The 26,805-nt window shown below is 34.4% G+C and overlaps 1 protein-coding gene across 2 annotated transcripts in view; it reads right to left on the reverse strand.

Moving 5' to 3' along the window:
• Positions 1–3,291: 3,291 nt before the first annotated feature.
• The window catches only part of LOC136035811 (snaclec convulxin subunit beta-like), a 41,148-nt gene continuing 17,634 nt past the window's right edge, over positions 3,292–26,805 (reverse strand). For both annotated transcript variants that reach the window (XM_065717782.1, XM_065717781.1), the window contains one exon: positions 3,292–3,853. In XM_065717782.1, coding sequence (XP_065573854.1) covers positions 3,399–3,853 — 455 coding nt within the window. In that variant the 3' untranslated portion in view covers positions 3,292–3,398. The remainder of the gene's footprint in view (positions 3,854–26,805) is intronic.

The following is a 26,805-nucleotide window of genomic DNA, read 5'->3' on the forward strand; positions in this document are numbered from 1 at the left end:
ATATATCTGACCATTTCCCAGTTTTATCAGATCTTTTGTTGCCGGCTCCACGGTCTAGACCCTCGACATCGCCTCACTTCACTACGGAAAAGAACATTGAAGCTTTAAATACTAAACTGCATGAATGTTCATAAGTATTTATAGTTGGAAATGATGACTTGGACTCTAGTTTTGACAAATTCTACTCTAAATTAAAAGATTGTTATATAGAATGCTGTACCAGAAGACCTTCTAATCAGTCTCGAAGAAAAAATCATCCTTTCAACCCTTGGATGACAGAAGGCCTTCTGAAAAGCTCCAGCCGCAAACTCTGCTTATGGAAAAGATACAAAAGTTCTCTTAAAGCTCGTCACCTACAAGATTTTAAAACTTATAAGAATTTATTCAAACCATTGATTCGCAGAATGAAAAGCTCTTATTATGCGTCAAAGTTTCTGGAATGCAAAATGGACATGAGAAAAACTCGGAAAGTCATCAATTCTGTCATTAGACAATCATTTCATTTCATTTCCTTGCACATTTCAACGAAGCTTGATGTTGACGAGGTACTGATTGAAGGCCATTGTGAGATTAAGAACTCCCTTGCATCATGTTTTGCTTCAGTTGGCGAAAATACTGTCAAGGGACTTGGTGGAAGCGCCATTTCCCTTGCACAAGATCAACATATCAAGGTCATGGGGCCCCCTTGCCTTAAATCTATTGTTATAGAGCTGTATAGGAATCAGAGTTGGCAAGACACATTAAAGGTTTGAAATGTGCATCATCATCTGGCCCAGACTACATATCAACTAAAGCTGTGCAACCTATATTCCCTTCAATCCTGGGCCCTTCAACAAAGCTTATTAATATTTCGTTTGAAAAAGAAAAGTTTCTTAGGTCCCTAAAAACTGTTAGAGTGATAGCTTTATTTAGGGGCTAGAACAGAGATGACCCGTCAAATTACCGGCCAATTTCCCTTTTTTCAGTGTTTTCAAAAATATTTGAAAAGCCGATGCAAAAAAGGCTCAAAAACTTTTTACAATCTAAGGAGTTTTTGCACAATCATCAGTTCGGATTTCAATCGAAATACACTACGGAGCAAGCATGCACTACACTCATCAGTTTTCTTCATACCTCTTTAGATTCTGGAAAAATTCCAGTGGCTATTTTCATTGATATGCGGATAGCGTTTGATAGTCTTACTCATAAGATCCTTCTTGGTACTATCTCACATAGGAATACAAGGCTCAGCCCTATCATGGTTCCATTCTCATTTACACGATAGAACGATTTCGATGGACACTGATTCACTAAACTCCACTGGTGTAGACTATTGAGTTCCACAAGGATCAATTCTTGATCCTACTCTGTTTTTAATATACATCAACGATTTATTTAAATCGGCAAAGAACGCCATTCCTTCCACGTGCTGTGCTCTATGTCGCGAAAAAGAAAATGCGGTGGCATCTTCTAATGTTCTGCCATCCCCTCATGAAGATTTTGTAGCCTTTGCTGACGACAGCAATATCCTATTTGTTGAAGACACGGAACAAGATTTGGAGGTTAAGCTTCACTTGCTTATGAAGCGGTCTTACCACTGGTTTGATACTAACCGACTTGCTTTAAATATCCCTAAATCACGCTTTTTCGTATTTTCTAGAACTGGCAAGGTATGCCCGTCCTCATCAATTATACCTATCTCGAAAGCACCTTTGTCTTGACCTAGAGCAAGATACGTGGGTTTCCTTGGAATTTTGTTGGATGAGAATTTTTCCTTTAGAAACCACATCAAGATTTTGTCCAAGCAAAAATATCACGTAATCTTGGGATTATTAGGAATTTATGGATCTATTCTTCGGAAACTGTATTTTTCACTTATTCAGCCATAATTAACTCGATTTGGATGTCTACTTTCCAGTCTCTGCTCCATCCGATTAAAGTAATTCATCAAAAGACTCGCCAGCTAGTTAACGAATTTAATAAAGGACATCGAAATGTGCTTTTGAATACTTATGCACTCTATGTCGTCTCTTGCTCTTCAATGATTTTCAAGTGTCTTCACGGTGAACTTCCTCGTTATTTCAATTATTTCTTTCCCGATTTAGTTTATTAAAGGAACTCTCATAATCTACGCAATAAAGACCAAGTACTATTACCTCAAACTAAGACTGTCAGAGCAGATTTCAGTCCCCGAATAGCATGTAGAAAAGTACGGAACAGTCTCCCAGATAATGTCCGTATCATTCATTAGTTTGATGCCTTTAAAACCCAACTAAAAGTATTTTGGATTGATAAATGTAATGGGGAATAAATTTGAGGAAAACTTTATTTTTAAGTTGGTTTGAATTAATATTGTTATAGTTTTAATAATAAGATGAATAATGAGGGTAGGGAGACATCCCTAGATGCTAGGCTTGAGCATATTTATTTATTTATTTTTAGTAGTTGTGATTTAGTGATGGTGGGAGACTGCATGGACTTGGATTTAAATTTCGAGGACGAAGTGGCAAGTAAAAATAACACAAAATTATCAAATTGGATTTCTTGTTTTTTTTTTTTTTTAAGAAGAGACTTTTTAGTTGGTATTTATTTTTGTTTTAACTCCTATGTAACGGGCCATGGAGCCTTGTAGGAGTAGAAAGTTATTGTTTTCTATTGATTTTGATGTTAATAAACTGAACTGAACTGAACTGAGCTGTATCTCTTATAACATCGTCGTGTAATTAGGTGAATGACCCAAAGGTCCGAAGATAGGTATATACCCCACCGTAATTAATTCTATACTGCTGAAATAGGGTTTTTTGACTGGAAACTGAAAGTCATAGGTTACTTTACAACAGTGAAAAGTAATTAGAGGATATTTGGTACTCACAATACCCTATTTTATCCTAATAGAATTGATAAAAATTTTAAGATGGAAACTTTGTTAAAAATTGTTCAAAGACTATACAAATGGAACAAAATAAAAAATGAGAATAGTTTTGATTAGTTTATTTTATTTTGTGTCGCGAATAGGGAATCAATTTTCCGGCAAAATACTTTATCCATCTAGGAAGGAAACTGAATGTAAACAATTTGTTTTGTTCCTAGGAGGGGGAACACTCATGACAAGAACATTATTAATATTAAATATTTTATGTTCTATTTATTTCAAATATATTTTAAATGGTTTTCCTGCTCTGTAATGAAATCAAAATAAAATTGTATTCTGTATCCTTGCTAACATAAAGCTATATAAAGGAAATACTGCTTGAAATCATTTTCTTTCTCTAAAAGTTTTGGACTAGTCATTTGCTGCACAGTAAACAAAAGTTGTATACTTCTGATTTGATCAATATTTATTTTTATATTTAGCTATACATATATATAATTATTGTGTAAGCATCACTATTTACTCGTCACTATATTATTTACGCTTCCTAACTAGGTACAGGAAATAGTGTGGTTTCCTCGGTAGACGTATCAGTTGTGCTAGTTGGGCAAGCTGAGGATGTTTGGGCTGGTCCTGGATTTTTTTGCCACTTGCACACAACAGTTAAACGAGTAGTCAAGGAGGAGATGGTATACCAAAATCCACTATAAGTGGGACTAATATAGCCCACGGTGTGTCCATCAAAGGAAGCAGGGTACCAGTTTTTATATTCGACGTTTTCACCATCCACCCAGTATTTTGAACCATATAAGGTGCCAATCCAAGTATTTGATGAGGTTAGACTTAGGATATGTTTATTTTCTGTGTCAGATGTAATAGAAACCATTTCAGCACCTTCACTCTTACAAATTGCGACACCACTTCCCCAAAACATCCTTGATTTTACGCTATAGCAAAAGCATGCTCTTTCATAGCATTTTTCATTAGGACACGATACATCACCTTAAAAAAATTAAAAGTTAAAATACTAAAAGCTAAAAATTTCAAATACTATCACGAAAAAAAAATATTTATGTTTGCATATCCAATTAATTATAGCACCTAATATAAATTTTAAAGGAAAGTTTAAAACACCAACATCTATACAATCGATAAAATACCAAATGCCAACAAATAGCAACATGGTTTAAAATACCAGAATCTTTTAACCAATATGGGGAGTGAAAATGATGCAGGGGTATATATAATTTGCCAAACAATCTACAAAATAAGGTCGGCAGTTAAATTATAAGCAGCGCAATAGTGCTGCCCAGACAAAGAGCGATATGGGCAAAATGTTTTATTTTTTTAGGGGTGAGGGGGCTTAGACCAGGGCACTTCGTACTGTAGGAGTTATCGTAGAAAGTTCTTAAAGAGCTCATTTGGTTGGAAATTGAAAGAGGCTATTACCATTGTAAAAGTGACTGGAGGGAAACAAACACCCCACCCACACCCGACATTTCCCCAAAACACATCCGATCACATTTATGGGCCATTTTGTTCAGCGTAGCTGAAAGTCCATAATTTATATCTTTCAGGATGACAACCCCTATTCCCAGCATCCCTCAGGGCAAGGTTTGTAATTTATGCTCTGGGGGTATGTAAGGCTTACATAGAAAGAGTGATTGTATAAACCTCCGACGGGGTTCATCAGAATTATAATCAGAAGTTCTAGTGCCCTTTTAAGATTCAATGTGTTTGGAGGGTCGATGTTTATCCCCCTTACACCTCAGTTTTCCCAAAATTCAACTTACAGAAATATTGAGCTTGCTATTTGTTGAATATAGATTTCGAAAAAGGCTCATTCGATCAGAAATTGAAGAAGCTAAGGACCCTTTAATTAATTAAAAGCGATTAGAGGGGAGATAGTCCCCTAACATGTCCACCATTTCCCCAAGCACATCCAATAAAAATTAGAGATAGCCATCTTGGTCATGGTAATTAAAAAGGATGAAAATTATGCCTTTGAGGGTAACAGCCTCTTACCCCCAGGGTTAGTATTTAAGTATGTCCTCAGGGCAGATAAGATTCTTATAGAAGGAGTGGTCATATAAACTTTGGAGGGAAGCATTGGACTGGTAATTAAATGTTTTGATGCCCTATTGGCTATTTCTTTTTGTAGAAACTTCAAAAAAGGCGCATTCGATTGAAAATTGAAAGAGCCTGTTTTAATAGTCGAAATCGATTGCAGGGCAAGAATCTCCCACCCCCTACGCCAATCATTTCGCAATACACATTTTTTCAATATTTTTAGATAGTTGGTTTGTTCATCGTAGATGAAAGATCCGGAAATCATGTCTTTGAGGAGTAGAGCATTCCCCCCTCAAATCCTTCAGTGCCTCTCAGAAGCTCAAATCCTGTTAGTTATATCCAAAGGACATACAAGGCCTTAATAGAAAAGGTGGTCGTGTAAAATCCAGAGGAGACTCAAATGATCGAAAATCAGAAGTTTATAGTCCATTTTTAAGAGTCAAATTAATAGGGGTGACCGACCCACTTCTTGCGTTGTTTTCCACAAGTGTGTCCGATTAAATTCTGAAATAGTATAGTGAAATAGTGAAACAGATTTGTTCAAAAATGTAAAAAAAGATAATGTAATAGAGTCTTTGGGCTAAAGAGAATCCCCAAGAATCTGGGGTAAGGGTAGTAAGCTATACCCTAGGGGAATAGAATGGTTTTATGGAAGAAGTGGCAATGTGAATATTAGAAGATGCACCTTTGATATGAAATGTATAGATATAATTCATTTTTGAAAGTCAAACATGATGAAGAACAACTATCCCCCCTCTCTGACATCATCTTTTGAAAACAAATTCTGCAACTAAAATTATGAAACAGCCATTTCGTTACCAGTAGCCCAAAAATCATATAACAATGTCTTCAGGGTGAATCTTCGAAGATGCACATTTGATATGAAATTTATAGATCTAATTCATTTTGGAATTTCAAACATGATGAAGAGCAACTATCCCCCCTCTCTGACATCATCTTTTGAAAACAAATCATGCAATTAAAATTATGAAACAGCCATTTCGTTACCAGTAACCCAAAAATCATATTACAATGTCTTCAGGGTGGTAACTATGCCTCAGAGTCCATGGGCAAGGTTGTAATTTATGCCAAGGGCATTTACATATACTTTGTGGGTAGTTGCATATACTTTGGAACAAATGGAACATTTGTTTGGAAATGGGAAATTTTAGTTCCCTTCTCATTAGTCAAAAGGGATTGGACGGACATCACACTCCCACAAGCCTGTCATTCTCTGAAACTTATTAAATAAAAAGTTTACGGGAGCTATTTTGTTCAACATTGTTGAAAGATCCCGTATTTAGGATTTCAACTTCCGTAGAGCCCTCAGGACAAGGGCTGTAGGCTGGTTAATTCGAATCATTGTGTAGACATAATATATGTTATTGAGAAAGGTATGCATGTTTGAACCCTACTTTCCATGAGGACGAAGGGTATTCAGGAGAACCTATAAAAAAATATTGAGAGGAGTGCTAAACTAAATCGAAACATTTTATATGTATGCGGATTTTCAAAAGAGTACAGATCAAGAATAACTGAGTGTGGTAATTTGGAAAATGAAAAATGATAAGGGCGATGGTCAAAAAGGCAATATTTTAATGCCATCAATGCTACTGCAACTACCACCAATAGTGCTACCATACTACTCAATTTATAGTATCAATAGAAAGTCTGAAATAAATCAAAGACACTATCCACATGCAAATTGTCAAAATAGCAAATGTCAAGAATTGATTTGAGTATTAAGTTCAAAATTTCACAGAAAACTTAAAGGGGAAGATCATTTCACCAAAAGACAGGGATGTTCACTTGACCAAAAAAAATAAGCTAATACTTCAGCTGCTAGTAGTACTAGTGCTATTCCTAAGTGCTATGCCTAAGGGCAAGAAAATGAAATTTTCATTAATTTTGAGAGGGGAAGATGAAATGAATCAGAGCATGCCCTCTGTATGTAGGTTGTCATAGGGTGTATCAGCAGCATCTTAAGAATAGTTTTGTGTGTGAAGTTGAAACTGAAAGGGGTTGTTTTAAGGAATGTTGAACTCACCAACAGAAAATATTTGCATTCTAATACTATTTCTTCTTTCATTGTACGTTTATGGGGTTGTTGAAGAAAGCAATGGTGCTTTACGCATACTGCTACTAATGCTGCAACACTTATTGTTACAGCACAAGATAAGGTTAAGGAGGTGGATAAAGAATATTTAAGCGAATGTTTAACGGAATCAAAACAAAACATGTGGACGTTCAAAAAGGCGACAAAACATTATATGAAGGACAGTTTGTATTATTAATTTAGACCTTTAAGTGTAAACACTGGAGGATTTTCAACTAGCAAGAATGCTCTATATGTGCACTTCTAATGTTACCACTAGCGTTAATATAACCAACGACGCTAATGGTATAAATTTGTAACTTATAGGGAACATGTAGTAGTTTCAGTTCAAGGAAAATCTGTATGCATGCTTGTTTTTCAAAAGGGAGAAATAAGGCATATCATAAGCAGCAGCACTCTATATTAGCTTGAAATATAATTAAAAATTTTAAAGTGGCTAATTCATTTCGAAATTAAAAGCTTTGATTCCCTCTTAATTAATAACAAGATATTGGAGGGCAAGCAACCTCTCTCTAAAGCCCTTTTATTTTCCAAATGAACCAAGTATAAAAGTTTGAAACAGCCATTTGCTTCTGAATAGTAAAACGGTCCAGCAACCATTTCCTTAGAGATATTAGGCATTTCAACCCCACATCATTATGCAAATGGGTTATTATGCTTTAAAACTAAATAATGCTTTAAAACTTATGAAAAGGCATTTTGTTTATGGTTGTAAGTAAGACACCTTAGCAAAATATCTAGAACTACTGGGGTCTTAAGTTAAATGTTTTGGGGATGGTACTATTACGACTTCTGCTCTCACCATTTAGATAACTAAAAAGAACGTTAGCGCATCAATGTTGTCAAAGCGCATAGATATAATCTTTTGGGAACGACATTAGTTTACAATAACGAGCAACATTAAAACGAGCAACAATTAACATGATTAGGGATGATAAGCCCTATGCCTTCTCAAGACCAGAACACAATTTGCACTATAAAGAAAAAAGATACATTTGAAATGTTTTCACTTTTCTTACTTTCCTAAATAAAAATTATCAACATTTTTGGAAAAAAAACACTTTATGGGAACTAAACTGACATTCCGTAGTCATATGATTTTTGTTGCTGTTTTTATTCAGTAAAGGCAAATTGTGTTCTGTCTTGAGAAGGCATGAGACTTTGAAGGCTTGAGAAGGCGTGCTAATTTTTCTTGGACTAATGAAGCTCTTTACTTTCTTTGAAAAGCTTTTTTTGTGAAAAAATGTTTTATAAATTAATCTCAAGAAATGAGGGGTTAAAGTCTATAAGATAGGGGTTCTCAATATATTATGGGAAAAAATAGAACGGAGCTGCACTTAGATTATACAGAATCTGAAAAATCATTGTAAGGAGTGTAAATTAAAGAAAAACGGCTAAAAAATATATAAGGGAAGCCGTTGAAATACTATGGGGAAGCTTCAGTTCTATCTTTAAAACAGGACCATCTGTTTTCCTTTTAGCCTTTCCTTTTAGTCCAAGAATAATAATTTTTAACTATTTGTGTCAAGAAGCCTCATCGAAAACTTTTCAGTGAGACCTCTCGGTGAAATAACCATTCTCTCAAAATTCTGGAAAACACAAGAGGAAGACAGGACACACACTGAGAAATTACCTTGAAGAAGAGACGTTCCACACTAGGGATTGGGAATAAAATAGTTAGTTGTGTAATCAAAAGCAGACATAATCAAATTCAAGTTACACTGTATTGTTGAAAATGTGCCATCTTCTTTTCGTTACAAGGGGAATACAAAACAAATACAAATTAGTTGGAAACAAACACAAAGTAGAAACAAGAGGGAAAATCTTCTCAAGACATTGAAAATCAATTCAGTGGATATTATTGCTTTATGTCCAATGGCCGTCGTCATTACTTCCAGTTGAATTTTTTCTGTATTTATTCTCTCATTGTTTTTTTAAATGCTAGAGAATCCTGCGCCCCCTTCATAGAAATTCTCTTCCCTCATGATAAATTTCTCCATGAAAATTTCCTCCCAATGTAAACCCCTCCCCCCGACCCACCCCCATCCCAACGCGAAAAAGGTCCCCCTGAAAAAATTACTATATGTAAACAACGACCAAAGTTTGTTACTTGCAGCCCTTCCCCCGGGGACTATGGATCATTAAGTTGTCCCCAAGGACATACTTATTAGGCTTTTGACTAAGTTGAACAGAATGGCAATCTCAAAATTTTGATCTGGAGACTTTGGGGGAAAAAATTTGCGTGAGAGGGGGGCTAGGTGCCCTCCAATTTTTTTGGTCACTTAAAAGGGCACTAGAACTTTTAATTTCTGTTAGAATGAGCCCTCTCGCAACATTCTATAACCACTGGGTCAGTACAATCACCCCTGGGAAAAAACAAACAAACAAACAAATAAATAAACACGCATCCATGATCTGATTTGTGGCAAAAAAACAAAACAAAATTCCACATTTTTGTAGATAGGAGCTTGAAATGTCTACAGTAGAGTTCTCTGAGTAGGGCACTTGCTTTGAATTAACGTAAAAAACTTTCATATTTGTATATTTTTATCATGTACATGAGTGGGTTCGCCCCCTCTTCAATACCCTGCTCTTTACACTAAAGCTTTAATTTTGTCCCAGTTCTTTAAGAATGACCCCTGAATCACTATAATAAATAGTTGACATTACTACATATAGTTTAGTATAAAGAGCAAAGCATTGTGGAGGAAATGAACCCCCTTATATATATAATATTTTGTGTTCGTTTTAAGTATTAATGCTGCTCATCACTTCTGATCGCGAAAAAATTATTTATTTTCTCAATATTTTTTTTTTTCTAAATAATGCTAGACAATCCTGCGCCACCTTTATGGAAATTCTCTTCCCTTATAATAAATTCCTCCTTGGAAAGATCCTCCAATGTAACCTCCTCCCCCCGACCCAACCCCACTTCAACACGAAAAGTTCCCCTGAAAATGTCTGTACAGTGCCCTATAACTATTACTATATGTAAACAATCGTGAAAGTTTGTAACTTGCAGCCTCTCCCTTGTGACTGTAGGGGATTACGTCGTCCCTAAAGACATACTTATTAGGTTTTTCAACGATGCTGAACAAAATAGCTATCTCAAAATTTGGATCCAGTGACTTTGGGAAAAAATGAACGTGGAAGGGGACCTAGGTGCCTTCTGATTTTTTTGGTCACTTAAAAAGGGCACTATAACTTTTAATTTTCGTTGGAATGAGCCCTCTGACGACACTCTAGGACCACTGGGTTGAAAAAATTACCCCTGAGAAAAACAAAATAAAATAAAATAACAAGCAAACAAATAGACACGCATCCGTGATCTATCTTCTGGCAAAAAATTCAAAATTCCACATTTGTAAATAGGAGCTTGAAATTTCTACATCAGGGTTCTCTGATGTAATGAACCTGATGATGTGATTATCGTTAACTTCGACTTTTAGGGAGTGTTTTCCCTATTCTTTATAATAAGGCAAATTTTCTCAGGCTCATAACTTTTGATGAGTAAGACTAAACTTGATGAAACTTATATGTTTAAAATCATCATAAAAATGCAGTTCTTTTGATGTAATTCTTGGTATAAAAATTTCATCTTTTAGGGTTTTGGTTACTATTGAGCCGGTTCGCTCCTTACTATAGTTTGTTACCACGAACTGTTTGATGAAGTACTTCAATTTATTTTAGTAATCTGTGTAATGTATTGTTAGACAAAAAAAATTCTATTGTAGAGGTTTTTATGCCTTCAGTTATGAAGAGGATCAAAAGTTTCACAGAATTTCCATCCACGGAAACAATAATAACCGATATTTTTTGCTAGTAAGTTTGGACAAGAGCTTTTCACCAATATTGCTATTCATTGTCCATTTTTAAGCATGTTCATATTTTATCCAATATTGAAATTGTAAATATAAACTTAGGATGGTACTAATCAACGTAAAATAATTGATTTACACTTTTTAAAAGAAACTAACCATGGGTCTAAGTTACCTTTACCTAAAAATATATCTTGGTTAGGCCTAGTTATGGTTTGGAGAACAATCAGAATTAAATAATTAAATAAAAAAGGAGCTTTTCAATGAAAAGGAAAAGAATTGAAAACTTGTTCCAACAAATTATTTTTGTATGAAGTTGGCTGTCTCATCCTTAGCTCCTTGGTTTTTACTGTTAAGTTTGGCATTTTTGAGGTTTTTTAAGAGAATTTGCAATTGGAAAACAGTTTTCAAAGCACTAAGAAACTTTTGTTTACTGAGCGAGGTGTTGAGAAGGGTGAAGTCCCCCTCAAGTATAGATTAATTCATATCTGTTTTAAGTTTCAAAGATGCTCCATAGTTTAGCTGAAAAGACTTTTCTATCTGTTTAATTACATTTCATGAGACAGTGAAGTCATATGAATACAATACATATGGTAATGCAGACAAATAATCAATAGACCTATTTCAATGATTTCTTTTAAATTTTGATGGGTAGTCAAACCGCTCGTGGTAACGAACTGTAAGTAAGTAGCGATCCATCTCAAATGTAACCAAAACTCTAAAAAACTAGATTTTGACATCTAAAGAATTAGTTTATTATGCTGAATCCAAACATATAAGCTTAGTTTTGACCATCAAAAGCTACGAGCCTGAGAAAACTTGTCTGATTTTCGAAAAAAGAGGGAAAGACCTATTGAAGTCATAAAATTCATACCGTCAGATTCTGCGATTCAAAGAGCCATATTGTAGAGGTAATTAATATCTCATATCTGCAAAATTTTGAATTTTTGAATTTTGCCAGAAAAAAAATCATGGATGTGTGTTTATTTTTATTTTATTTTATTTTTTTTATTTCCAAGTATGATCTTTTAGACCCAGCACCTCGGTCTTTACGCTAGAGTTTAAATTTTGCCCCAAGTCCTCAAAAATTACTCCTGAAACACCTGGGTTGCTTAATTAAAACGATAAATAACTATTTTTAAATTGCCAAAAAACTATTGGCATGAAGAGCGAGTTGTCGAGGAGTGGGATAAACCCCATATATATAATTATATTTGTTCGTTTTGAGTTATAATGTTGCTCCATTCTTTCAGTTGTAACGCTTGTTTTATATTTTTTTTTTTTTTTATTTAAGGAGACTTAGAGACAAATATTTTTCTAAAGGCAATGGAAACAAGTATGTCAATTGAAGGAGAAGTAAATAAAAATGAAAATAATAAGTAATTACAAAAATACACAAGACAATAGCCTAGTTGGAATTACTTAGATATAAACTCCCAGTATTCAATTCTGTTGAGCAATGCCGAAGCGTTGGACAGATATTATTTAACAGTATCGACAGTTTTGACCTCGGTTATCCAGCACCGACATATTTGCTGCCTTTAGACTCATAATTTATAGAAAGTAACTCTTTAATAAAGTAGTTTCTTTAAAGTAAAATATTAAACTAAGATTAAGAAAATCAAATAAAAATTATTAATTGAACATTTTTAATTTAATTTTGAATAGCAAAATCCAGTATATTTGATAACTTTATACTTCATAACTATCAAAAACTAAATCTTTTTCATGGTGACAACTAAATAAATACAATCACTCCCGAAAAAAGAAATTAAACACAAAAATGCATCCTTTCATGGGGAAAGTAAAGAAATCCCCAGCATCCCATCCACGGGAAACATTTATGATTTTAGAGGCTTCATATATCATCTCGCCTACTCCTGCAATGCAAGCAAAAGTTAACGGCGTATTCATACCAAAATTCTCCCATTTAAATTGTTTTCCTTACGTTTTCTATAATCATATGTACTTTCTTGTGTTCTAATAACAAATTCATGCTATGAAATTTTTTGTACAGGTGAGAGTTTTGACTAGTAGGGAACCCTTTATTGAGGATTGTACAAGGCTTCCTATAAGCTGAAGGTCTGATGAAATTTTGTCACCTGATTCAAAGTTGAATGATGTGCTTCCTATACACTTGATTCGATATGCTGGTCCCCGTTCTCTTCTCTGCCTCAGGCAATAAGGCCCATCCTCCATCCTTAGATTATACAGGAAATCATTTAGCTTACCTCTAAGCGTTGAAGCGTTGCAAACATCTCTAAATGCACAAGAGTAGGGTAAAGTGCTTTTGGTTACCCTAAGACTAGGGACCTTGTGGTGTTTTTATCCCCAAGAAACGTCAAATAGTGAAAATAATGAATAAGATACAGAGTAATTCTTAGCAACGGCATCCCTGGTTTTGTGTAATGTTAGGAGACAAGTATATTCGTCAAGAAATGGGCTAGTTACGAACCTATCAAGAAGACAAGATGTAAACGTCGGTTGCTGGAACCTAACCCCGTTCACTTGCCTATTGACAGAAGCTTAAGATTTAGAAGCTGATTTTTTTTTATGTGTCTAACCCAGATATTCCTTGTGTTTCATGGTCAAGATTGAATGAATTTGACTCTTTGACCTTAGATTCACTGTCTACGAAAAATATTATATTCTGTAGCTCACTACCATAAGATAGATTCGGAAGAGCAGGAAAAGGTATTCTGTTGTCACCCAAAGCAGCCAGTAAGATTCTCAAATATGAGCTTAGGTCAAAAAATCATACGGACAAGAATTTTGGGTAAAACAAAAAATCTGACTGACCTTTGCGTGTTAACCCTAATCATTGATTTAACTCGGCTGCAAGAAAAAAATTTAGGGTGACCTCCTTACGGGAACTTTGAAGATCTCCCCTAAAGATATCCTCCTAAATGGATGGAACTTCAATTCTTGGAATGATAAAAGGCTGAATTTGTCGAAAAAGGTAATCGGCAATCACAAATTTGAAAGATGTGTAAAAACAGGGAAAAATTCTTGTTCGAAGTGCAGAACAATCCTAACGTGGCTAATATTTGAGATTAAACACAAGCTGTGCAATACTCGTACAGAGGGTTTCCTTTGTGAAAGATTAAAGGCAAAAATATACTATCTGCTCATATCCCTTATATAGAAAACCATGGTGTTAAACTCCAGATTGTCGAGATGCAGAGACACAGAATAGAAAATGGATCTGGCCAATCCCTTCTGAGGGCTAGACCAAGGTACAGACTTGGCAAAAAGAAGGTCATGATTTCGATTCATGTCGTAGACTTCAAGATAACCCCAAACTGTCGACTCTCACCGGTCTCTGCCTCAACTGCCTTGAGCCCAAATTTGAAAATACAAAAGAAATTCAAAGACTTAGTAAATTAGGTCACCAGATGCATATTCGAATGAATCAAGCAGAGACCTGGGGAATAACTATCATATTCATCATATGAATGTTTATCTCATATCCAAAACTGTCATCGTATTCAAAAAAGAAAAAACAAAAACTACCAAGGGATATCCCCAATTACTATTTCTGCGAACCTGATCGCATATTATACTTGCAAACAGATTTAAAGACAGAATACTGCTGAATGCGACAAAACCAAGTAAGAATAAAGCTGGGCATGAGCTACTATGGCTCGATTTTTGCTTGCAGCAGATCCATAAACACTGGTTTAGACAATAGAGAAAAATGATTCAATTCCTCGTAGGCTTGAAGGCTTTATTAGGACTGCAGTGATGCAATATATGTATCAATTAGAAAGGATGGTGTACCAGAGAAGATAACAGGTCCTCTCAGGGTATTTTATGTTCAAACGGAAACCTTAGTTATAGCTGATAACCAAATTTCAGTTCTGGTCTTGATCGAGAAGTGTGTACCTGAAGGTTGCATCTTTTAACTAATTTTGATCATAGTCGTCATCAGTGGGATCCTGAAGGTTCTCAACATGTGCAAGTGTATTGCAATAGCCTAATCCCTTTTAAGCAAAAATATGGACTCTGCTAACAGCTAGGACATGCTGATAACTCTTGATTATTTTGTTGAAGCCCAGATTCTAATGAATGACTTAGCAAAAATGTCACTCTTGACATGCCTCTAAATAAGTCAATCGAAAATGAAACCATAAAAACAAAAGGGATTGATGAAATCCCCTTGACTTTGGTGGTAGTCAGATCGAAGACTTCCAGCCATTGGTATGCCTCATGTGAATGGTAAACCTAGTAACAAATCTTGAGAAGAGATCTAGAGATTCAACTGCGGAGAGATCTTTGGAAATGGAGTAAATTTTAACACGGACAAAGCTCCAAGGGCATGAAGGTATGCCTCTCTCTCTCTTCTCCTCTGTGTATGTGAGATATGGCCACTAAAAGCAGGTAAAGCATCAATCTTGAATGTATTTAACCAAAATATCTGCGTTATAGCTGGGGCATCAAAATCTTCTATAGAATCTCAAACGGAGAAGTAAGATGAAGATGCAGAGATCGCCAACTTGTCTCAGATAGAAAATTAGGATACTTTGGCCACACATTGTGGCCAATGTCTTGTTTCAGAGTTCAATGCGTCAACAGCAAAAATTGGATATTTTATGAACACTGATAAATCAGTGAGTTTCTTGTCAAGTGAATTAATTTAACATTTCACAATATTTGGTTTGGGATCATAGAGTCTTTTAATTCTGACCTAAGCTTCATAATTAATTCAGTGACCTTGTTATTTCGCAACAATTGGCTTGGGATTGTAATGACATATATTAGTGACCTATGTTTATAAATTGAACGGTTTAAATGTGTGATGTTTGAAAACAGGTGCCTTGAAAAGTTGCAAAGTATTAGCGAACAATCGGAGGATCTGAATGACTCTGAACTTATATATTCACCTGTGTTAAATTTTGTCCAAAGTAATTCGCAGAATTCGATTTCTGAGAAGGAAATTATTGAATATGAAATGGATTTTTTTGCTTCACCAAAAATATTTGAAGCTAAGGCTGATCTATGGTCGAAACTTGCACCTGATGATATTCCCCCTCGCCGCAGTGGTGCAAAGTCTGCAACCAGTAGTATTAAGGACATGCTCGATCTTTTGAAGAAGTTTGATGAAGCTAGCATCACTTTGCCAACTTATGTTATTAAACTTCCAACTGAAGTTCCAGTGTTGCCGGCTGTGGCCTATTCACAATTAGCCTCTAAAGTTTCTAAAGTTCATCAACTTGTTCAAATTGTGTCAGAAAATTTGGACAATTATAGCCTCAATTACCCTCAGTTACCAAAACCTGTAGGCTCTAATTGCCAGTCAACCACTATTGTCTTCTCTCAAGTGCCATCTCATCTATCGGATCCTATTAAAAGGAAAGACGCTATTGATAAAATCAGTTGCCATGAACTTGTATCCAGTATTCGCCCTGTTCACGATAAGTGGTACGTAAATATTGATAAATCTGCTGCTGAAGACTTCCGTGCATGTGTTTCCATCATTCTCGCCGATACGTCAACCAACGAAATTTCTAAGAAATATTCGGCCATTACAAAAGATGTTCCAGAGGATTTTGCGATTTAGTCTTTCACAAATTGTAGCGGTATTGTTGCTGCCAAAAGGCTGGGCTCTTCGAAAACAGTTGAGCTTGATTTTGTGGATTCTTTTGATAAATCAGCTTATTTCAAAGACGGTGTACGAATTTGTTATGAATTCTTTAGACTGAGTGAGTTTGAGGAAATTCCAAAGTGTTGTTTTAAGTGTCGGATCGCCCCATCACTTTCAGTCCTCTTGTCCCAGTCCTGCGTCCAAATGTGCTCGTTTAGCCGGCCCTCATATTAGCACAAAAGAAAATCCATGCAATGCCTCACCAAAATGTGCCGATGGCAATGGTGAACACGTATCCTTTAGCATGTCATGCTCCTTTCTCCTTGGTTTTGCTAGTCAACAAACCTCTAAATGACTTTACAAGTTTCAATCATATCGCACAATATAAAAGGTACAAAAAATTAAGATGCTTATTTTGACGATCTGTACGAGAACTTCGACGTTATCTGCCTGCAAGAAACTTTGTTGACTGCTCCTAGCAGAAATTTCCTTCTTCAAAGCTCTGTTCATTTGGTTTGTATTTCTGATGCAGTTACCACGCGTGGCCGCCCTTCTGGAGGTCTGGCCTGTATTTAAAAAAAAAACATTGATCTTTTAAACCAGTCCTTTTTTTATTCGGATAAGCACATTCTTGCTGTTAGAGTAAATAGTACTGTGTTTGCTAATGTTTATCTTCCATAAAAAAATAATACAGTGGAGTCAATAAATAAATTCGCTATTACATGCAAGTCTATAAGGTCCGTGATGAATCGTGTCAAGGAAAATAAACTTGATTTTATAGTTCTTGGTGACTTTAACACGGATTTGGATGAACAAAGTGATCGATTCCTAGAAAAATTCGAGTGCATGCCCCCTTACGTGATTCTGAAGAAAGATTTATCATACTCCTACATCCATCAATCTGGTAGTGTTTTAATAATGATCATATAATCAGTTTGTCATAGCTAGAATGCTCTATTTTTCATTGTTGATATTGAGTCTGATGACATTGACCATCTATAGCTTTCATTTACTATAAAACTGAAACGTAACCTTTGCAATTTCGCCCCTATTGGGAATTCTAAATGGTTTAAATGTGGTAATTGGAAAAGAGCCGATATTGCTTTATATATTTTGTCTTTATCTACACTGCTTAATTGTATTCGTTTGCCTTATCATCTACTCCAATTGCAAGTAAAGGGTGGTAAGCGTGATCTTGATAGAAATTATGATGATATAATTAGATGTATGAAAGAAGCTGAAAAAATTGCGGTTCCCCAGGAACGTATTCGTATAAAAACGCGGAAATCTATATGGGCTGCCGATCCTGAATTAAAGAATTTTAAAAATAAGGCAAAACTTTGGCTTCGAATTAGGGTTGATTGTAGTAGACCTACAACGGGGTCTGTTGCGGATATAAAGCAGAAAACAAATAATGATTATAAAAAGTACCTTAAATATCTTCGTTTTAAGGGTATGGAATTTCCAGCCTCTAAAAAGGATTGGTCTAAATTGATCAATTCTAAAAAGCTGGATAAAAGTGATCTTTATAATAGTGATTAGATTTTTAGTTCAACTTGGTATGTTTACTATTCGAGAATTTTTTTAAAAATTAATTTTTTTGGTTCAGTCACATTATTCTCGGTTACTTTCTAAAATTTTTCCGCCTTCGCTTCATCAAGGCCATATTATTCCAGTATCAATAACTGCTGTTGAAAATGCAATTAAGCAACTGAAATCTTTATCCATTGATATTGATGGTATTAGTGTAAATAATATAAATCCAAAGTGTGTTGTTCTTTTATTTCATTTGCAGTTGTTGTTCCAAATGTGTTTAACGTCTTCTCTGGTTCCGGATAGCTTTCTTTGTGGAAATGTCACCTCAATTCTAAAGCGGGGAAAATTCCCTTCTTAATGTTCATCTTATCGCCCTATAACCACTACGTGTAACTTGAGTAAAATCCTTGAATATATTTTAATTCCTCATTTAAATGAAAATATAAATTTCGGATCGAATCAATTCGGGTTTCAATCTGGTATTGGTTGTCAACATGCACACCGTGTTCTTTCTTCCGCCCTTAAGAATAGCATGGCTGAGGAGTCACCACTTTATGTGTACTTTGGACCTTTCTAAAGCTTTTGACAATGTAGTTCACTGTCAAGCTTTTTTTTCCTTTTTAAAAATGGTGTAAATCTTTCAGTCGTTTGTCTTCTTCGTTTTTGGTATGAGAATCCTTTCCTCCGAATCAATAAATCTGGATATCCGTTTGTCCGTTTATGTCGAGGTGTCTAGCAGAGAGGGGTTTTATCACCTAGTATATTCAAAAAGTGCATTTCTGGTATTTTAGATGGAATTAAATCAAATTATTTTATTGGACTTTGAGATGTCTCTTATCTTGCTTATGCAAATGACCTTTTACTTTTGTGTAAAAATAAGCAAGGTCTCTCGATTATCGTCTCAAAAGTTTCACGTCTATTTTCTAATATTGGTCTTTCTCTTAATGTTGAGAAATTTGAATTTCTAGTTTTTAATGGTCCCGATTCCTCTAACACTCCCTTAGCTTGTCGCAGTTTTTCTATACCCTTTGTTTCCGCCTTTCAGTGGTTGGGTATTACTGTTACGAATTCAATTTCTTGCCTACGGCAGTGCACTGTTCGTGATGTTCAAAAGAAAATTCAAATGTGCTATTCTAAAATAGTTGCTAATCGAGGGAAGTATAATAGACGTGCACTCGGTAGACTATTTGCTACATTCTGTGATCATTCTGTCCTTTTCTTTCTGGTCTTTATCCCCTTCTAAAGAAAAAAGATATTAATCAGATTCGGACTTTTAATTTCAAATATTGTAAATTTTTACTTATTCTCCCTCCTTGGTATAGCAATGGGAAGATAATTCGTAAGTTTGATGTCCCTGATATAATTGCAAAGTTGGTACTCCTGCATGGAAGGTTGTCGGAATTAGCTTTTTATCGTTTATCGCCTCATCATCCTTTGGTCCGTCTGCTCGGTTAATCTCATTGTAGCGTAGTGTTTTTTTCTATTTGTAGTGTATTTTACTTGCAGTGTATTTCATTTTTTTTTCTTTTTGATACTCCACACGTGCCATAACTTGTTATGATGTGGGTTATAAATAAATTATTATTATTATTATTATTATTATTATTGCAAAGATGAGACTACCCCATGAGAAAGTATGCCTCAAATATCTACCACTATCGTCATGTAAAACAGACCAGGACACATAAAAAGACGTGGCTCAAGAGTATGAACATTCTTATTTAGCAAATCTGAAGGTTAAAAAACTTTTGCCGTTCTTGGTATTGTTAGCGGCCGGATATTGTTAAGCCTGTCGCACTCGAGTAGAACCTCTGGAAGGAAACATGTCTGTGTATACTGGTTACCAAGATTTGCCTGGGTGTGTCTTGACCATGCAAGAAGTGCAAGTAATTATACTTTCCAAGAGCTACTGTAATGGTCTCTCTTGGCTCAAGTTAATTTAACCTGAATAATAAGTATAATAATTTTCACAAATGCGAGATATTTGATAGATAAACAGGTAAATTAATAAATAAATATTTTATTAGCTGAGTAAGGTGGTGCAAGTGAATTTTTGAAAAATTATATTACAATATAATAACAAAAAATCTACCATCCTCTCAAAATAAAAGTAAACACACTAACAACAAAAATAAGGGCAAAAATAACCAAAAGAAACAAGGATATATACTGCTCTATTTTCCTTTTATCATCAATATCATAGATGCATTTTTTCCTATCATCAGCATAATAAGGTGGCGGCACAACACAAAACTGTACAATACACATGAAAAGAACTGGCATTAATAATAAACTTGACCCTTCCTTACGAATAATAAATAACCTCTCTTTAACGAGTAGCTGGGGTTTTACCTTTACCTAAGTTAGTCAACCGTGTCAATTTTTAAATTTACACAGCATTTGATAAAGCAATTTTAAAAGAGTTAACAGGGATTAACACATACCGAAATTAAGAAGCTTCATTACTTTTATGTTGCATTTCAAAATTTTCCAAATACTTGATTTTTTAACATTTTGTATCAAATTTGAGGAAATATATTAAATGTAACAGACGTAAGCTGTGTCTGTGGGTTTATTCAAATAATCTGCTTGTGTGAGACTTAGAGACTTAGGACAGAGAGAATGGCTTTATAACAATTGTGATATTATAGTATTAAATGCAAAAACAAGATTAACATTAACCCTCTCAAAAGGCTACTTGGATATATTCAGGTGTAATGCCTTAAAAATCAGTATTACATTCATGCTATCTTACAGAATCGTAGAAGTGGAGCTTAAAGGGACACTTCATCAGTTCAGGCAATCTAAACATTTGAGATAAAAACTTCAGTATAATTACCAAAAAATATACTCCAGGAACTTATATATATATATATATATATATATATATATATATATATATATATATATATATATATATATATATATATATATATATATATATATATATATATATATATATATATATATATGCGACAATGTATACTAATTTATCACTTAATGTAGTATTAGATAATTTAAAAACGGTTATCAAGAAATGTTTCCTCTTATCTAGTAAGAGGGTCTTAAAAATAGACACTTACAATAAAAAAGCTATATGGACAAACTGCTTTAAGACTACAGTTAACTCGAGATGTTACAGCTTAGATATGATTTTTAATTTACTAGAATTTGGTTTTTTATAATACTTATATAAGATTTAATGGTATTTGTACAAGCAAATCGTGGGAATTCCCATGGGGGGGGGGGGAATGCCAGCCCATTTATAGCTGACGTGTTCTTAAGTCAACTCGAATATAAATATATGATGGATAAGAATAATGCAAATAATTTAAAACATGTTTTGTCAAATAATAAAAGATATTGAGATGATATTTTGGTTTTAAATTGTAAGGAATTCATTGATATTTCTAAAAATATATATCCATCAGAGCTTACTCTTGAACCTAGTCATGGCACTGGTCTAGAAGATCATTTCTTAGATTTAAATATTAATATTTGTGATAATAATAAATTAAGTTTTAAAATGTATAATAAAACGGATGATTTCGATTTTGAAGTAATTAATTTCCCGTTCCCTGAAAGTAATATACACTCAAATATCACGTACTCTGCATTTTTCTCATAGTTACTTAGATATGCAAGAATTTGTAGTAATTATATTGATTTAAAAGTAGATGTAAAATTTTAAGCCAAAAATTGATTTTAAGAGGTTTTTCTGCAAATAAATTAACTTGGCAATTTAAAAAATTTAGTTTTCATTATAACGAACTTTTAAATAAATCAAACAGTTCGTGGTAACGAACTGTAGTAAGGAGCGATCCGGCTCAATAGTAACCAAAACTCTAAAAAATGGAATTTCGATACCAATAGCTACATCAAAAGAATTGCATTTTAATGCTGGTTTTAAATATATAAGTTTCAGTTGCCCCCTAAAAGTCATAGAATCTTAACGAAAATCACACCATCAGATTCAGCGTATCAGAGAACCCTACTGTAGAAGTTTCGAGCTCCTATCTACAAAAATGTGGAATTTTGCATTTTTTGCCAGAAGGCAGATCACGGATGCGTGTTTATTTGTTTTTTTTTTGTTTTTTTTCTTTTTCCCAGGGGTGATCGTATCGACCCAGTTGTCCTAGAATGTTGCAAGAGGGCTCATTCTAACGGAAATGAAAAGTTCTAGTGCCCTTTTGAAGTGACCAAGTGCCCCATCTAGTGCCCCAATGAAAAAATTGGAGGGCACCTAGGCCCCCTCCCACGCTAATTATTTTCCCAAAGTCAACGGATCAAAGTTCTGAGATACGCTAGTAGTTTTTTACTGTTTAAAAAAGAAGAATTGAGAGAAAGAGTCAAACTTTAGCGTAAAGAGCGGGGCGTTGATGAGGAAGCAGCCTCTTTCATATACGAAGTAATTTCTGTTCGTTTTAAGTTTTAATGTCGCTCCTTACTTTCAGTTAAAAAACTTGTTTTTTTTATTTAAAAAAAAAAACGGAGAATTACCTTGAAATATTTAGCGAAATCTTTGGTTAATTTTGATTTTCCTTGTCATTGAGTTTGGTGTGTCCCTAATTTTTGACAGTGGATTTCTGGACGGTTTTGCATATTTTGTCGTTTCAAATGGTCTTATTTTACATTTATATCCTTGATTTTTATCTAGGTCATATGAAAAATTTTGTTTAGTTTTAATTGTTTAGTTTTAATATAGATTGTGAATTGGTAACTTAAATACATGAGAGCCAGAATTAAGGTAGGATAAGCTTGTTTTGGTGTTACTTGGTTGTTCTACATTTGCTTATTTTTTCATAGGCATATATTTTGGGGGTGATACCTAACACGGGGATATCATAGGGAATTTATGGTAGGCACGCCACTTGCCTGGGAAGAGAATTTAAAGTGCCGAAACCCTATAGGCAAGTGTGTATTCTCCTGATGAGCCCTTGTGTTGGGTTGTTGCCCCTGAATTATTTGTCTTTGAAGTCTTCTATTATTTGGTAAATGATGACTTATACTTATTGACCACACGACTGCCTGTCCATGGATTATTCTTTATGGTTGATTGTGTATGACTATGCTGTTTGACCCATACGATTTTATGGATGAGTAGGGTTAAGGCCTCGTTCAAATGCTGATCTATATTAATCACTAATGTAGGAAAACAGTCTTCCTTTTCTCCTTCTGTCTTTTTTTTATGTGTTTTTGCTGTTGCATTGGTGATTTCTCTTTTCATTATATATATATATATATATATATATATATATATATATATATATATATATATATATATATATATATATATATATATATATATATATATATATATATATATATATATATATATATTGTCCCTTGTCTTCTATTGCAGTTTTTCAAAGCTGCGTCTGTGGGTTTATTCAAATAACCTGCTTGTGTGAGTCCAATTTCTAACAATGATATCTACTAAGCTTCAAAATTTGGTCTTCATTTTTAAGTTTTTGAATTCTTGTAATCCTGTTTTTTTAATTAAATTTGTTTTCTTTTTAGTTTTTTTTAGTTGTTTCCCTTTTTTAGTTGATTTTAGTTTTTTCTCCATTCTTTTTTTTTTTCTTATTTAGTTTTTTTTTTTCAGAGCGTGCCCCAGCAATAGGTGTGCAAGGTGCTAATTTGTAACTACGTAAAACTTGCGGATATACAACTGGTAATTCCTCTGATATACTCTGGTAATTCCTCGACATGCATTCGCTTTTACTTTCTCTTTCAGCCGCAAGCCAGGTTTCGCTTTGCTCTTTTAAAACATCAGCACGCTTTCTTTTGGTAATTCATCTCTGAGCTGCAAGCCTAACTCCCCCCTAAAGTAAAACGGATGTAAGCTGCTAATTTTTAACTTTAAAAACTTCTTGATATACAACATTCTTCGCTGTCCCATTGTATGTGCATATAAATAGATTTTCCGGTTTACCGACTCTAGAACGTGAAACTTATAATGGTCCATGGGAAAAACAATACATATTAAGATCTATGCCGCATTTTCCTAATGATTGCCCTTGAGCTTTGTTGATGGTGATTATAAATGCTAATCAAATTGGTAATTACGATCTTTTAAATTTAAAGGTAGTTCTGTTGGAACCATGGGAATGCGAAGAATAAGAACGGCCTAACCCTCGGAAGACCCTGTCAAGATTGTTACCTCTATTACGGATTTTCTATTGTTTTTTGCTTTTTTTTTACGGCAAGTCGCGTGCCATTGTAAAGCTTTGCTGGGTTTATATTTCGCAAGAGTATTATTGGTATGCCTATTTCTAGTTGTAGCATGTGTGGTGGAAACCTTGGAACATCCAGGGAATTTAAAAATTCTGATGGATAGTTAACCGCTTCATTTGATTTCAGAACTGTGTCGACTGACTTGTAAATAATTGCCTGGTTTCGACTCTTGGACAGAATAATATTGTTGATTTCACGGATGTCTTTTTTCTTGGCTGCTATAATCTCTCGTTCACTTAGCAATTCATGATTTTTATAAATGGTTAGAATATTCAGAAATACCTTTTCAACCAAATCATTTTTGACGTCACTAAATCACACAATTTATGAGGCTGTTGTATACGTCCTGGAATTGAGTCAACTGGGAATATTCTATTCCCAATTGTTAGCAATTGGTCAAAAAATGTTTGACCAGAGTGATCGTTTTACAATCGGACGCGCATATTTATAATTAATTTTAATGTATTTACGTGTTTGATTTACCCATAAATAAGAATTTTTCAGGCAAGCATTTATTTCATCCAAAGTTGTCAATCTACGAATAATAGGTAATGTTTGCGTGAATTATCCTGCAAGCAATATTTATGTGCTGCCAAAGGGTGTAGAATTTCCTAGCAAATCTTGCAATGATTGCTTCAGAGCCTCGAGTGATTTTTTTACGCCAATGTGCACTCTGCCCAAACAATAAGTTTCCATTGCTGCAATAGTTTACCCATCTCAGATGATTTGGAAATGTTGCATTTGAGAGTTTCTGCAGATTGCATATTCAGAGGCGATTTCAAAGTGGAATGAGGAGTTCACCCACCAGGCAGTAACGTTGCGGCTATTCTGGACAACGCAAGTGCCAACGCTATGTCATTTTTGCATCGAAGTGATGCCAGAAGCAATCTAATCATTTATGTTTTATCACTACCTCAAGACGCATCAAAAAATTATATTTTTCCAAATTGGTTATTGACCCAAGTATTAACTGATCATAAATGCCTTTTTGTTCAGACTTTAACGTAAAAATATTTTTGGTACATACGACAATAGATCAATCATGTTGTAATTTTGTTCACGATCCAATTCTACACATGTAGAAATAGTAGCAGTACGAATAGGTGTAGGCATTCCCAAATACTTGAAAAGTTTGTTCGCCATAGATAAGCACAAATATTCAATCATAACTAAAGTGCAGTTATACATTTCTGTTGTAAAGTCCAAGGTCATGTTTGACCTCTGTAGCCGTATTTTGTGGAGTATATCCTCGGCCATTTGCAAATTGTATTTCTCCCATAACTCTGTAGGAGATGAAAGAAAGCAAGTTGTCCATATGATTCTAAACAATGCACGAATTTGACTTGGAGGTGACGTTTCGCAAGCTTCATTGATGCAATTATCCCAGTGTTGGTCATTCTCCAATAAATTCAGAGCTTGGCATGCACTACAATAAGTGTCATGTATAGTCCCATAGATCTGAATACGGATTGTTTTCCCATGGACAATTATTATGTTGCAAGTTCAAGAGTTGGTAAACATGACAATCTATTTATATGGACAGACAACGGGACAGCAAAGAATGTTGTATATTCGCATGTTTTACGTAGTTAAATATATATATATATATATATATATATATATATATATATATATATATATATATATATATATATATATATATATCTATCTATATAAAAATAAGTTGTCTGTAGGTTATGTCTGTTACACTTTGTCTGTTCCGCCAGATTATATCTTCTATATATATATATATAAAAATAAGTTGTATGAATTTTTGTGTTGAGGGTTTAAATGTAAAAACTGGGAATTGCATAAATATTTCGAAACATTTTGACAATAGATTAATGTAATTTGAAAACCTTAAAAAAGATACTTAAAATTTTAAGATTTATCATAAATTGTTGATGGTACGTGGAGATTTCTCCAACTGTCAATATTACAATGAACACTGACAAACTGAAAAACATTGAAAAAGATAGAATGTTACCAAATCCTACAATGGCAGAAGACACAGCCGAGGAAGCTGCTTAAAGAGTTAATGCCAAAAGGCTTGCGGCTAAAGAACGCAAAACCGTTTGGTTAGATGAACATCAACCTGGACAGTGAGAGTCAAAACGTATCAAAACTGAAAATGATAGCGATGATGATAGGGTTTGGGATTTTGACTTGGATAAGGTCGTCAATGCCTACCAGATTTTAGTTATAAAAACAAAGGTTCGGCGATATGTATTTACGTCTGAAAAATAAACAAGAAAAAGAAAACTGGAACTAAAAATGTTAAAGCTGGGAATTGTATAAATATTTCAAAATATTTTGACAATAGAATATTTTGACAATTTAAAATTTGAGGTTTATTATAATTTGTTGAGCTTTAGCATGCTTGGCACGTGAAGATTTTCCAACTGTCAAAATTAGAATGAAAATTGACAAATTGAAAAACATTGAAAAAGATAGAATGTTACCAAATCCTACAATGGCAGAAGAAACAGCCGAGGAAGCTGTTCAAAGAGTTAATGCCAAAAGGCTTGCGGCTAAAGAACGCAAAACCGCGCTGTTAGATGAAGATCAACCTAGACAGCGGGAGTCAAAACGT

The sequence above is a fragment of the Artemia franciscana genome, chromosome 14, assembly GCF_032884065.1.
Source record: "Artemia franciscana chromosome 14, ASM3288406v1, whole genome shotgun sequence".
NCBI classification, from domain to species: domain Eukaryota; kingdom Metazoa; phylum Arthropoda; class Branchiopoda; order Anostraca; family Artemiidae; genus Artemia; species Artemia franciscana.